This window comes from Emys orbicularis, chromosome 1 (genome assembly GCF_028017835.1).
Source record: "Emys orbicularis isolate rEmyOrb1 chromosome 1, rEmyOrb1.hap1, whole genome shotgun sequence".
Taxonomy (NCBI): Eukaryota; Metazoa; Chordata; order Testudines; family Emydidae; genus Emys; species Emys orbicularis.
The window spans coordinates 124,949,212-124,964,131 of NC_088683.1; the positions used below are offsets into that span (position 1 = coordinate 124,949,212).

Consider the following 14,920-nt stretch of genomic DNA (forward strand, 5'->3'; position numbering starts at 1 on the left):
ATCTTTTTCATGGTTAGTTGATAATAGGTTTTCAGTAGAATCCTTTCTTGGTTTCATGGAATCATTAAGCAGAGCTATTCCCTTTAGAGAGTTCACTGTCGGCAGGTTAAAAGTTCCGACAAAGAGAACTGTAATTGTTGTTTTATTAGTACAGTCAAACTAATGCACTGTAATACCTAGATAAGTCTTATCATGGTTGAAAAAACGTCGGGCTCTTCATGTGCTTTGACTCACCGTTCATTTTACATCAAATACATTATGCAAAAAGAAGAATAAAAATAGGCCATTGTTTAGTAAAGGCTTCCTGAAGATCAGATTGTTTAAAGAGAGACTTTTTCAAAAGACTAAGACCAAATTCCTCTTCCTTTGGAAAATGTGTGTTTCTAAGTCTGAAAAGCCAAGTCCTCTGCAGAATCTGTGATGGCTGGTGCTGAACCATTTCTATCTTAGTGCATCTGTGATTTAATTGCACAGTATTTTTAAGTATCAAATAAAAGAGTGACACTTAACTTGGAGCAGTGAGTAAAGGGCAGTGCATAGCTGTGCCAGGGAGGCAGTATGACTCAGAGTGACAATCCTTTTCTGACAGATTACTTTCCCCTCTGAGCCCAGCTCAGCTGTGCTGGTCAGCATGTTATGAGAAGGTGAGGGGGGAGAATAGAGGCAAGGCTCTGCCCATGTCCTGCTCTGCTCCAGCCACTCCTGCCTATCTCTGTATGCAAGGGGAGTAGCAGCCCCTCAGAGCCTGCTCTACTCTCCCCTCCCCTCCACCATGATGCAGGGAGCAAAAATGCACGTGACTTGCCTATGTCAAGTCACAATCTTCCCTTATATGAAGAAGTTTTTGTATCCTGGAAAGGTGACCTTGTAGGAAGATTTTTGAATTTCAGTTTCTGTCATTAAATAATTACTGTCTGATTCCCCCGCCCCCATAATTTCCCACAACTGTTAAAACGTAAATAGATAAAAATAGAAAAAGTGCTTAAAATTAAACATTGATATCTGTCAAAACTGTAAAACAAAACATTGAATTCTCCCTTGCCTATTTATGGTTCTGTGGTGACTGATACATAAGCACTTTTAATCCGATTTTGAATTATTTTATTTTTAAATACTCATACATCTTTGTTTTATGTTTCTTCCAGGCTGCAGACTTAATTATTAACCCAGCTACCACTTTCAAGGAAAAACCAGACCCCACTGGTTTGGTGTTCGGAAGTGTTTTCACAGACAACATGCTGACAGTCGAATGGTCTTTGACTTCAGGATGGGAGAAACCTTATATTAGGCCTCTTGAGAACCTTTCATTACATCCAGCCTCATCATCTCTCCACTATGCTGTGGAAGTGAGTACCAAATGGATTAGGAAATTACCTTTTCTTTACTAGCTTTTGAAAACATCATGTCGTAGTACGTTCTAAGTACCGTTACTGTCTTAGTTAGTTAGTACTGACCTAATGTGCTGAGTTAACACTGGTGTCACTCCAGAGTAACTCCATTGGCTTTGGTGGAGTTAGTTTTGATTTACATTTGATTAACTGAGAGCAAAATCTGGCTCAGGTTTTCCAGCTCACCCTGCTTCGTACTCTAGTGTGACACTGCAATGGTCTGTATGAGACTCTAGGAAAGTTGATGGTATTAATTTGGGGACTGGGCATGCATACTGAAAAACTGATAGAATGCAGTAAAGATCCATAGCTTGGATTGCAGGACACACTAGGCAGATTCTTGTTTTTAATTCCCACTTGTTGACTAGTTCTCAGGCAATCTTGTAAGATTAAAAATAAATGTACTAGAGCAGAGACCAAATAGCAACAAGGAGTTGCCCATAAGGAAGTGAAATGTTAACAGCCGGAAGCCAGCGTGGTTAATAGTTTTCAAAAATGCTTAGCTGTCTAAAGCTGCCTTTTCTGTGTTATTGGAGCGGCTTGTGCTAAACTCTCGTCTGTGTCAGAGCATCAGTAGGGGCACATTGAGCTATCTAGGAAATACAGTGAAAACATTGGCCCGATTCTCCTTCCACTTCAGCATAAATCAGGAGTGACTCCAATGAATTCAGTGGAGTTACAATGGTGTAAAAGAAGAGAAATAGGCTCATGGCTTTTTCTTTTTTTGCCTGGGAGACTCCTCTGAGCCACAAGGCTCTGGCCTACCCCGTTTTTTCCATTCAGTCAACTAACCTTCAAGGATCTGTGTTATGATTACAGGTCCCTGTGGCTGAGGGCGGCTAAATACGGCTCTTGATCAGCCCAGGGAGCAAGAAACCACGCTGGAGTCCCAAATGTATGTTTCACTCATAGTAGCATATTGCTTTAATGCTAGGCCTCTGGCCCAGTCTGAAATCATTGCTAATATGAATATGCTCTTATTTTTTTCCATTTTTTATTCTTTTTACTTTTGTTGCATCACGTTTCCTCTAGCCAAGAGGAGAGACAGAGGAGAATCTGGTCCCAATGGTGTGGCTCAATGAATACACAGTGGGTATATTAAAAATGATGAATTTGGCATTTCCCCCTCCCTTCTCCTTGCCCTCCATGATACACTGTGATATCCTGGATCTGCTAGCCTCTGGATCCAGCTCTTGTGACTTACAGATGCCAGATGATATAGTGTGCACACATTTACAGCCCTGCAACGGTTTGCAGCAGCAAATTGTATAAAAACCAGCAAGCAATTACAGCCATTGCTTTTATTAGAGCTGGGCATTCCCAGAACACACCGCAGGTACTCTCTCTTTACAAGTGAAAAGGTTTTCTGTGCTCTGAAAAATGACAAGCATCCATCCATGGAGAAAAAGATTTAAAGGCTTGAGCAATCTTTATGTTGCAATAATGATGTGATTCTTGCTTCTCTGAAACCATTGATCGTATCTTAGACTAACATTCCTTCCTCTTTCTCTCATAAAACATTCTGTAAATGTATATTGGGGAAAACAGCTGTTTTGTAATAACCACAATTGGCACAATAAGAAAATTATGGTATTAGCTGATTGCTAGTCCAGTACAAAATCCTATTAAAGTTCCTATATCATCAGCAATGCCGTGACTTATTAAAGGTGCATTTTGTTCTCTGGCTACAGTGTCAAATTTTGTTGTGGGATGGTTTCCTTTTAAATTTGTGCAAGAAGTTTTAATGAGGTGGAAGCTGGCATGGTCCACAGCACCGAGAAGCAAGAAGCCCTGAGTTCTAATCATGGCTCTGCCACTTAATTGAAGTATGGCTGAGGGGGAAATCACTGAGGCTCTGTTTATACTACAGCTGGGTTGTCCTGTGACCCAGTTACGACACAATTAAAATTTGTGGTGTGGACAAGACCTCACTGTGTCCTGGAAGCTGCATTAAAGCCTTTGATAGTCCTCTACTGTACTAACCCTTATGGAAAAGTGCTGTAGAATGTAATAGTGTTGAAACCATTTAGGTTCTATAGAAACTACTCTAAAAACAACTCCTAGAACTTAAAGAATTGAATTGTTTCGGTATGTTTTTAGAATTATTTGGTCATATAGAACTAGTTTTCTATTACATTCTATAGGATGGTCCAAAAAACTATGAGCTAGATTTTCCAGTCTGCTCTCATGGTTCAAAGTAGCTGGATTCTGGCCATAAGAATTCTTGAATTCTTCTTCTGGCATAAAGCTGAGGGAGCTGACTTCTGTGCCACCTGTGTCCTCCACCCGTTTCACCCCATCTCCCCACATAGGGGTGTGTTGGGAGACAGATGGAACAAGCCTCAGCTGCTCTAACTACTGCCAGGGCCAGCTGATACAGGATCAAGGGATTGTAACAGGCTTCCTTAGTTTTCCTTCAGCATAGGCACACATCAGGTGGAGCCCTAAAGAAAATTTATCATTCCTTATTAAATTCTATAGGACTTTTCCATAAGGGAAGATGCTATTTGGGATCAGTCCTAGGTATTAGTCAGGGTATGAGGGTATCATAAAGTCTCACCCATGCTACACATTTTAACTGTTGGAACCAGCTCAGGATAATGACATTATCACCAAGTCCCCTGGGATAGATGTATTTGTAGTGTAGACAACTACACTAACATGTGGTAACATGGGAGTAATAATACTTATCTACCTCACAGGGGTGCCGCAAAGATTAATTAGTTAGAATTCATGCAGTACTTTGAAGATGTAAAGTGTTTATGAAAGTGCTAAGCTCTGTTACTTCCAAAGGGCATGTTTTATTTTTGTATTGGTGGTCATGGGATAACCCAGCACAATTTTCATTTTGCTCCTTTCTCCTTTTGGGTTGGTAGCTGTTTGAAGGAATGAAGGCTTATCGAGGAGTGGATGGTAAAATCCGCCTGTTCCGTCCAACGCTCAACATGGACAGGATGGTGCGGTCAGCGGCACGAGCAACACTGCCAGTATGTAACTGAAACCTATCTTTTCCTTGGGTTAGGAAAGTATTTTTATTTTTAGGGTGTGAGGCTTTGAAGTGCGCAGGAGTTGTAAACCCTTGCTGACTACAAAGAAAATACAGTACTTCCATTTAAATCTTGTTAGGAGTCTTGTCATGGTGAAGGGGTCATTGTAGGGAGCTGGTGAAATGAACTCTTCTGCTAAATCAGTGTTTCTCAAACGGGGGGTCTCGACCCAATAGTGGGTCACAAGGCTATTGTAGAGGGGTTGCAGTATTGCCACCCTTACTTCTGCGCTGCCTTCGGAGCTGGGTGGCTGGCCCGCAGCAGCGGGCAAGGGGTGGAGGGGGGGGGGAAGGGTCATCATAGCCTGACATATCTTCAAAGGGGGGCCTGGCAAAAAATAGTTTTAGAACCTCTGTGCTAGATCATTGGCACTAAGATGGAGGTTAATTTTCTCCATCTCTCCTTGCTGCCCTTCCCCACTGATGGAAATTAAAGTTCGGGGGATTAATCAATCTTTTAGAAGCTGAAGGCATATAATACACACATCCTTCTAAACATTTATATACAGACAGTGGGCCTAATTGTACTCTCTCTTACAGTTATGGAAGTCCATGGGCTTGCACAAGTAGAATTTAACCCATTGTTTCCAGTGGCTAAGTCTTCAAGGTCAGAGTTTTATTTTCTGGCTCTGCTGCTGACTTGCTTTGTGACCTTAGTCAAGTCCTGTAGCCCCTTGGTACCCCAAGTTTATCACCATGCTGATGAGCTTTAGCAAGACAAGATATGTGCTCCTATTAGTTGCACCCTGGCCTCTGTGTTCCCTGCCATGCTTGTTATGGTGATATTGTATGTAGGAATTCTATAGTGAAATGTTCATCATTATCCATAATGCTCTGAAAATTCACAGGCCTTAAATTCCGGTCCAAGCTCTGGGAACAAACTGCTAGGATCATCCAGGTATATCTCACTTAATCAAACCCTACCATTGAGGGGCCTTGGGCATTGATACACCTTGGTGCTTCCTTTTTTCTGCCTATGGCACACAATAGTATTGTCTCCTGAGGGCTGTAATATTTTAGTCTAATCCAGATTACTGGGCTCAATGCAGAGGGAACTGAGTGGGTTTAGTGGCCTGTGTTATACAGGAGGTCAGACTAGGTGATCTGGTTGTCCCGTCAGGCTTTAAACTCTGTGTGACCCTGAAAAGTTAAGGGATTGCCCATGCACACACTGAGTTCTTTACAGTGTGCTTTGTACAACAGAATTGGAGGTGAGTAATCCCACTGGTTCTTTCTTTGTGTTTGTGAAATATATTTCACAATATCATTAAGGATCTTTAGACAGCTCATTTCTTGGCACTTAAAATCACATGGCCTTTTCCCTTGTATCTTATTACACACCAAGGGTGATGTTAGAATCGTGGACTTTTATAGCCTGCAAACATTTCTTCATCATGATTAAAAGTTCCCATTAGAACAGGGGCGGACAAACTTTTTGGCCTGAGGGCCGCATCGGGTTTCGTAAATTGTATGGAGGGCCGGTTAGGGGAGGGGGTCGTGGCTCGGCCCCCACCTTCTATCTGCCGCCCCCCCTCCCCCGGGACTCCTGCCCCATCCAACCCCCCCTTTTCCCTGATGGGGCCCCCCCCCGGGACCCCTGCCCCATCCACACACCCCCACTCCTGTCCCCTGACTGCCCCCGGACCCCCGCCACCCCATCCAACCCCTCCTCTCATTCCTGATGGCCACCCCGGGACCCCTGCCCCATCCAAACACCCCTTCTCCCTGTCCCCTGACTGCCCCCGGAACTCCTGTCCCTGACTGACCCCTGCCACTGCATCCAACCCCCCCTCCTTCCTGACTTCCTCCCCGGGACCCCTGCCCCCATTCAACCCCGTTTCCCACCCCCCATCCACACCCCTGCCCCCTGACCACTACCCCGAACTCCCCTGCCCTCTATTCAACACCCCCAGCTCTGTGCCCCCTTACCGCGCTGCCTGGAGCACTGGTGGCTGGTGGCGCTATAGCCGCGCCGCCTGGCTGGAGCCGGGCCATGCCGCCACCGCCACCACACAGCTCAGAGCACCAGGTCAGGCCCGGCTCTGCAGCTGCGCTGCCCCAGGAGCTCACAGCCCCACCACCCAGAGCATTGCACTGGCGGCGGAGCGAGTGAGCTGAGGCTGCAGGGGAGGGGAGACAGCAGGGGAGGGGCCAGGGGCTACCCTCCCAGGCCAGGAGCTCGGGGGCCGGGCAGGACGGTCCTGCGGGCCGGATGTGGCCTGCGGGCCATAGTTTGCCCACCTCTGCATTAGAATTTTCCATAACTCTTTCTTTCTCCCTTTCTTTCAGTGTTTTGACAAGGAGGAGCTATTAGAGTGCATCCGGAAGCTTGTGGAAGTGGAAAAAGAGTGGGTCCCGCACTCTACGTCTGCAAGCCTGTATATCCGCCCTACTTTAATTGGAACAGAGGTGTGGAAAAAACTTTTTTTCTTCTGAGTTTTATATACATTTTCACTGCTTTGTTCTTATCTTAACCTCTTGAAATCTATATTGTGTAATAGGCCATGGCAAGGAGACTAAAGCATTTAATTCTCTTTCTACAGCTGGAGTGGCAACCATATTTTGGCACTTAGGCTAGAGCAGTGATTGTAAGCTCTTCAGGGCAGAGACTGTCCCTTATGTTTGTGCAGAGCCCATCACAATGGGGCCCTGATCTCGACTGAGGTCTGTAGACCCTGCTGTAATACAACTTATAATAAACATTCTATACAGATCTTTTTATTTTGAGGCATTGGGACATATTCACCAGTATTCTGTGGCTGATTTGTGTCTCTCTGGCCATGTACAGTTTCTATACATTTGGTTTAACAGGCCAATCAAAGTTGATTTATGGCATCTTTGCATTGCCAGAAGAGTGCACAATACCCATAATGCACTAGTGAATGTAGTGCCATGAGTTTTATGAATGGCAGGCTTGCTTGGTTAACTATATTTTACTTTTTTTCCCCGTCTCTGGTATGTAAATGATTGCTTTCAAAAGTAGCATGTTAGAAAATAGATTAACCACATTTGGCTTCAGTGGAATCTTATTGCTTAACTCCCCCACAATACAAATCAAATGGCATCTATTCTTTTTTCTTCTTAAATTCATTTAAAGTGAATTTAGTGGTCATGAAAGGTGCTGGCCTGGCCTGGACAGAAGTCCTTTATTTATACATAGAACAGTGGTTCTCAACTTTTGTACTGGTAACTCCTTTCACATAGCAAGCCTCTGAGTGCGACCCCCTTATAAATTAAAAACACTTTTAAATATATTTAACACCATTATAAATGTTGGAGGCAAAGTGGGGTTTGGGGTGGAGGCTGACAGCTCGCGACCCCCCCATGTAATAACCTCGCGACCCCCTGGGGGGTCCTGACCCCCAGTTTGAGAACCCCTGACATAGAACATATGTAATATGGACAGCATCAGAACAAGCTTGTACGCCTCACCCACATCCTGGAGTGAAGATCTCTCAGGGTGATGAGACACTTCAGTCTTCAACACCCATTCAGTCATCAGCCTCTTTTTCTTAGTCTGCCAACAGAAGAACTAATGTAACTTGACTATCTGGATAATCAAGAAAAACCTACCCTCTTTTGCTTTTTAAGAATAATTTGAGAAGTTGCTATCCCCTTGGCAATAGCTGTACTATAGTCTCATACGCGTGTTGTATGTTTGTATTTTGTATTATATATATTAAACCAAAGACCTTTTGGCCACCAATTTGGAAGCACTGGTGTGGTTGGATTTTTTTTTTCATTCAATGTGGGACCCTATGGCAGCTTTGAGTCTGGCACATTTAAAGCGATGCCACAGTATAATCTCTCTCAGGTAATTGCATGTACCTTTTTTGTGTTTGTATACATACTCATCATTCCAAGAATTCCATCCATACATGCCTCTGAATACTCACTAATCACAGTATTCCTTCCCTGTCCTGCTTTTCTACTACAGATTGGCTGGTAGGTTTGTGCTCACTCCTACTGCTGGAACATAAATGCATCCAGGTTTCACCAATTCAAAGAGGAATCAGAAGTTTGCTAACAAATTGTGGTCTCTTTTGTGGATTCCCCACATGTTGCTGCCAAGTGGTAGGCTGGTCAAAGTGTGATAAACTATAGAGCTATAATTGTAGCAGAAACAGTAAATCAGGCTGTCTGTTTGGCTGCCAGTAAAAATAGTGTTATCTTTATTACTTCAAGTGAGAATTATACAGCTAGCAGAACATATAAGCCAATTTCAGTGATGGGAAAAATCTTTAACAGTGTTTAGTCCAAACCATTTTTTCCAATGATTGCCTACCTGTGACTGTTAAATTCTCTTTGCCATTAGCACATTGATTTACCTAGGAAATGCTCCACTCTGTAGAGCCTCATTTTACGACAGCTCATTTACATTGAGCACAGCACCATCTAGTGGACATACTTGTTCAGATCATTAGATTTAAGATAATTTTTCACATAGTCTGTGTGAATGATTTTAACTTTTTTTCTATGTAGTATATTTCAGTTGAGGTTTTGTAGGAAAAGGAGACTAGCTAGTTACACAGCAATGTGTGCATTGAAAATTTGAAAAGTAATTGAGAGAAAAGGCTGTGGGAGATATACATGCTAATTCAATGACTGAATTTCATGGTCTCCCACTGGCAAGGTAATTAAAGACCAAAAGATAATTTAAAGTTGTTTCCCTCTGGAGGAGTCCCAAGTGCTACTCTCTCATGGGTGAATTTTTCCTCATTCATGGATGAACTTCACCTCCGTTGCAGCTCCCCTGTAGGACTATGTGTGTGCATATACACAAATTGCTTGCGGATGTGATTGAAGCAAGTCTACAATGTCAGTAAAACAATTTGGATAAGAAACACTTTAGTTTCTTGTAAGCTCTCATAAGAGGGAAAACTTTAAGGCTTACTGGCTAGATTATAGGAATCAGGGTGTGATTCCTGTTCCCAACTCTGCCACTGATTTCCTGTCTGCCCTTGGGCAAGTCATTTCATTTCAATTCCCCATCTGTAAATAATCTTTGTAAGACTTAGCTGCCTCACAAAGGTGTTGGGGCTTTGTTAACTTAATGTTTGTCAAGCACTTGCCGACCCTCAATGAAATGATCTCCCTGCAGTAACTGCAAAGTATTAATATGAAGTGGGATTTGCTATAGTGATTTTCAGAGGTTCTTCAATGTGGGGCTTCATTAGGCAAGTAAAGTGCTCTCATTGTTTCAGGTTAGTCCACACTGTTTGGGCCTTTACCCATATCAAGCAGAAAAATTGCCCTGACTTGCAAAAGATAAACAACAGGACTCCTTGTTTTCTAGCACTATCCTCTTAGGGTCTACACCTGCTGCCACTTAGCAGCATCAGGGCCTCAGTTAACTATCTTTTTTCTTTGGCTAAGGTCTAGTGAGAAATCAAAAAAGCCCTCAAGGGACCTGAAGGATATATATCTGAATGTGCCAATGGTTCCAGGGCCTCAGCAGGACCCCAAGATTTAGTTTAGTGGTTCTCACATACAGTATTGTGCCCTGATCCTGGGCCTCTCATGTTTTTACAACATTAATTTGTGTCGTGGACACCCATCTTAAAAATCAGGAAGTAGCTGTCACTCCTGATTTGGGTGACTGATTAGTCTTTGGGGAAAGAAGATAGAAATTCAGTTAGTTGTAGCTAAAACCCTGGACTGGTTTCAGAAACTGTAACTTCTTATGAATCAAGACAAGCGTCTTCTGACAACAATCAGGGTCTTGTCTAGGGTTGCATTTGCAGACAAGTCTTCCTCTCATTCCTGAGGACCATGAAAGCTTTGGTCTGGGACTTCAGGGTGCTGGATGTCGCAGTTTCTCCCTCTTGCAATCCTGCAGCGCTCTTCTGGGATCACCTGCAGTTTTGAATGGTTCAGGTGCTACTGATAAATGCTGCTCATGATAGCACCAATCTGGTTAAAACTGTTCTGGTTCCTCCTCATATCAATGTACTGCTCACCTGGGAGGCTGCAGGAAGTTCATTCATCCAATGAGACTTGTTGAATTGACCTGTTCTGTAGTGTGGTAACCACAAATGCCAGTCTCTTTGGGTGGGGAGCTCATGCAGGGCCCCAGATGGCACTGTGAAAGCAATCTCCCCTAAAACCAAAGAGAAATCTCAAGATGGGCAGTTTCAGGGGGATTCTAGTGGGGAAAAAGACAGCAATGACCCAGTCAAACGACTCTGCTGTGGTAAGTATATACCTGAACCAGAAAACCCAGGATAAGAAGACTGTAAATCACTTAGCTGGCTAATCTGAATACAGTGTTCAATGAGGATCTCCATCCCTCCCCTCATTGTTTAGATCCTTAAGCAATGAGTTGGCCTCAACAGACCTATTTACTCGGAAGCAGCAAACACGTGGCTCCTGACATACGGCATGGGGTACCTGTTCTCAGCCAGGCTGCTGCACACACTAGATTCTGTGGTCAGGGTTCCATTGTGCATAGAATCCAGCCCCAGAGATCCTCTTGATCCCATATTCCAGTCTGTTAGGCAAGTTTCTATCTGTCTTCCTGTTACATACAGAGGTCCACGCAGCCAGTTCACCACTCTTCCCTTCGGCCTATCGGTGGCCCCCTGGGGGTTTTCACGAAGTGTCTGGCGGTAGTATCTCGACAACTGGCTGATCAAAAGTCAGTCACAGGCTCGAGTTCAGAACAACATCAGCATGGTCCAAGCCACCTTCTGAGCACTGGGCTTGCTGATAAACAAACAGAAGTCAACTCTTGTCCCAGCTCAGAGAATAGAATTTATTGGGGGCGGTGCTTGACTCAGCTCAAGCCAGTGCCTTCCTGCTGGAGGCCTGATTCTAGACTGTGTCAGACCTGATATCCAGTGCCATGGTCCACCCAATTACAACTGCTCGGGTTTGCCTGAAGCTACAGGGGCAAATGGCGACATGTACTTACGTGGTTCAACATGCAAGACTGCACCTCAGGGACCTTCTGATGTGGCTAGTGTCAGTATATTCCCCAAGCAGACACCTCTTGGACTCCATGCCAACAGTTCCTCCCCTATTCCTTCACCTCCCTGAAATGGTGGAAAGACCCAAGATCAGTAATGATGGGGATGCCCTTTGTTATCCCTCAACCATTGGCAGCTTTAATCTCAGACACGTCAGACCTAGGGCAAGGAGGCCTCCTCACCAACCTCAGGACTCAGGCCTCTGGTCCCAAGAAGAACTCTCCCTGCATATAAACGTCAGGGAGCAAAGAGCGGTATGCTTAGCTTGTCAAGTGTTCCTTCACCAGATCTCAGGCCAGGTGGTGCAAGTCCTGACAGACAATAGTGCGGCCATACCTGCTATATCAACAAGCAGGGAGGGGCCTGATCTTCGGCCCTGTGTCAGGAAGTCATCCGTCTATGGGACTTCTGCACGAAACACTCCATCCATCATGTCACATCTCCCAGGAGTCCGGAAAGTACCAATGGATCACCTCAGCAGATCCTTTTCCTCTCACCATGAGTCCCTTCACCCGGGGGTCACCAGGTTCATCTTCCAAATGTGGGGGCCTCCCCAGGTGGACCTGTTCGCTACCAGACAAAACAGGAAATGCCATCAGTTTTGCTCACTGCATGGTCACAGCTGGGCTCCCTCTCCGATGCTTTCCTGCTCCCATGGCAAGACCCTTACATCAGAACCGCCTTACACTGTGTTCTTTAAGGACAAGGTCCAGCTGCGCCCTCCACCCTGCCTAAGGTGGTGTCACAATTCCATAACGGCCAGGCCATTTTCCTGTCTGTTTTCTTCCCCAAGTCTCACAAGACCTCTGAGGAACAGCAGCTTCTCTCATTGGACATTATGTGGGACCTCGCCTCTTATATTGAGAGGACTAAACTCTTCCGCAAATCCACACAACTCTTTATAGCAATAGTGGAAAGGGTGAGAGGATGACCTACCTGTGTCAGCCCAGAGGATCTCATCCTGGATAGCTGCCTGTATTCGGGCTCGCTATGAGCCATCTTAACTGTTCACTCCACAATAGCCCAAGCTTCGTCAGCAGCATCCCTCTCATAGGTCCTAATCCAGGACATCTGCAGGGCTGCAACCTGGTCATCAGTACATACCTTCGCATATCACTACGCCATCATCCAACAGGTCTGGGATTATGCCACTTTCGGGAGAGCAGTGTTGCTGTCAGCATGTGCATGAACTCCAAGCCCATCTCCAGTGATACTGCTTGTGAGTCACCTAACATGGGATACACATGAGCAAGCACTCGAAGAAGAAAAATGATTACTACCTTTTGTAACTGTTGTTCTTTGAGATGTGTTGCTCATGTCCATTCCACAACCCACCCTCCTCCCACTCTGTCAGCGTTAACAGTAAGAAGGAACGAGAAGGTGCATGGCTGGCGGTGCCCCTTATACTGGCAGATGAGCGTGTGGCTCCGGAGGGCACTAGAGCCAGCCCAACGGATACCACTGAGGGAAAAATCTCTGGCAACAGTGCACTTGGTGCACACACACCTAAAGTGGAATGAACATGAGCAACACATCTTGAAGAACAACAGTTACGGAAAGGTTAGTAACCATTTTTTAAGACGTCAAACGAAAGCCATGTGTAAAATAAGGGTTGCTTAGGCCAGGGGTTCTCAGCCTTTTTCTTTCTGAGTCTTCCTCCCCTCCCCACTTCCCACCCCATGCTATAAAAACTCCACGGCCCAACTGTGCCACAACGGTTTTTCTGCATATAAAAGCCAGGGCCAGCATTAGAGGGTAGCAAGCAGAGGAATTGCCCAGAGACCACACGATGGGACACCGTGAAGCTAAGTTGCTCAGGCTTTGGCTTCAGCCCGGGTGGTGGGGCTTGGTGCCCCGGGCTGCAGTCCTATGTAGTGGGACTTCGGCTTTCTGCCCTGGGCCCTAGCGAATCTAACACTGGCCATGCTTGGTGGACCTGCTGAAACCTGCTCACGGCCCCTCAAGGGGCCCCGGACCCCTGGTTGAGAACCACTGGCTTAGGCTGGTTTCTGAAGTGGCATCTTTGGAGATGCATTGTGCCCTTTGACCAATGATGGAGCACCCTCCTGCGGCAGGTGCTTTGAAAGTGGTAACTCAGAAAATCTAAACTCTGACGTGAAGAAGAAAACAAAGCAAAAATGATGTGTGTTTCTTTTACTGTGCAGCCTTCTCTTGGAGTCAAGAAGCCAACTAAAGCCCTGCTGTATGTTATACTGAGTCCTGTGGGCCCATACTTTGCAAGCGGAAGCTTTAATCCAATATCCTTATGGGCAGATCCCAAATATGTAAGAGCCTGGAAAGGAGGAACGGGGGACTGCAAATTGGGAGGGTAAGAGAGCCTGATTATGCATTAATTACATAGCTCAACTGTTGGATTATTTTTTCCTTTCAGTAAAAACTTGGCTATGATGCTGTATTATTAAATGTTGCAAATCAAAAATTGTAACAAAGGCATTTCCAGAAAAGAGGTATCTCACCTCCAGTCAAAATGGGCTACAAAATAGCAGACTGCCGATCTGTTCACCTTGCATAGACAGACTAAGGCCAAGGTTGTTAAACTGTAGTTTGTGGACCACTGGTAGTCAGTCCATAATGAGCTGCATGGGACTGTGGAGCTGTCTCTTCATGATTCCAGCTGCTAAAATAAAGATAAGTCAAATGCTTTTCTAATGTTGTTTCTTCATGTGAGCAGTTGTTGCTGTTCTGTCAGAAAATGGAGCAGAAGGTGTACATGAGACAATTTCTGTGTTAAGTTGTCACACTATGAAAAGTTTTGAGAATAAGGGCAAAAGTTTGGAATAAGGGCAATTGCAAAGAGGCAGGGACTCAGAGAAACTTCTGTCCTGTCTTATTTTTGGGGGGAAAATGTACATGGAAGTTTGATCTACCTTAGTCACTGTTGAAAGTCAACAGTGTTTGACTAGGGTTACCAGATAGTTTCCCAAGTGTGGTAATTGTCTGTAAATGTTGAAGTTAAAATTAATCCCAGTTTAAAGTGTTCATGCAGTGCCTGTGATTTTCTGCCTCCTTTTATCAAAATATGCAACTTGTTTTTCCTAAAATCTTGCAAATTTGTGTGTGTACGTGTCTGAAATATGCGGTTATAAAGAAAACCAAAGTTAAAAATCAAAAAGTTTAAATCTCTTCTGACTGGATTTCTGTCAGCAAATCCACTGGGTAAAGAGTTAAACATCAGACAACAGCAACAGCCAGTGAGAGCTCAGGGGAGGGAGGGAGCCTGTATGGCTAGGGGAATCCCCTGTCTCCTATTGAACTGCTTCAAGTTTTCTGCTTCTACACCTAGACTAGCTTTAAGCCATAAACTTGAAGTGCTGTGGCCTTCACTGCATAATCTGTTAGCCGCTTTGCTTGTACAAACGTAACACTTTCATGAGTCAGTTGGGTCAGGGGTTACCTTTACATCCCAGGATCCAGTGGAGCTGCCTGGTAGTCCACAGACCCTGTGGAGCAGTATGGTCCTGGTAGGTAGGGGGAACCCTTGACTCTGGCTGAGCCCT

At 44.8% G+C, this 14,920-nt stretch overlaps 1 protein-coding gene across 8 annotated transcripts in view; it reads left to right on the forward strand.

Annotated features, from left to right (window-relative positions):
* Nucleotides 1–1,157: 1,157 nt before the first annotated feature.
* The window catches only part of BCAT1 (branched chain amino acid transaminase 1), a 41,588-nt gene continuing 27,825 nt past the window's right edge, over nt 1,158–14,920 (forward strand). The window contains exons 1-5 of one of the 8 annotated variants that reach the window (XM_065411475.1): nt 1,236–1,346; nt 4,265–4,375; nt 6,724–6,845; nt 10,153–10,170; nt 13,561–13,731. In XM_065411475.1, the coding sequence (XP_065267547.1) occupies nt 1,236–1,346; nt 4,265–4,375; nt 6,724–6,845; nt 10,153–10,170; nt 13,561–13,731 (533 nt within the window). Of the gene's footprint in view, nt 1,347–4,264; nt 4,376–6,723; nt 6,846–10,152; nt 10,171–13,560; nt 13,732–14,920 lie in introns of all 8 variants that reach the window. The other 7 variants (XM_065411516.1, XM_065411490.1, XM_065411483.1 and 4 more) reach the window with 7 other exon arrangements.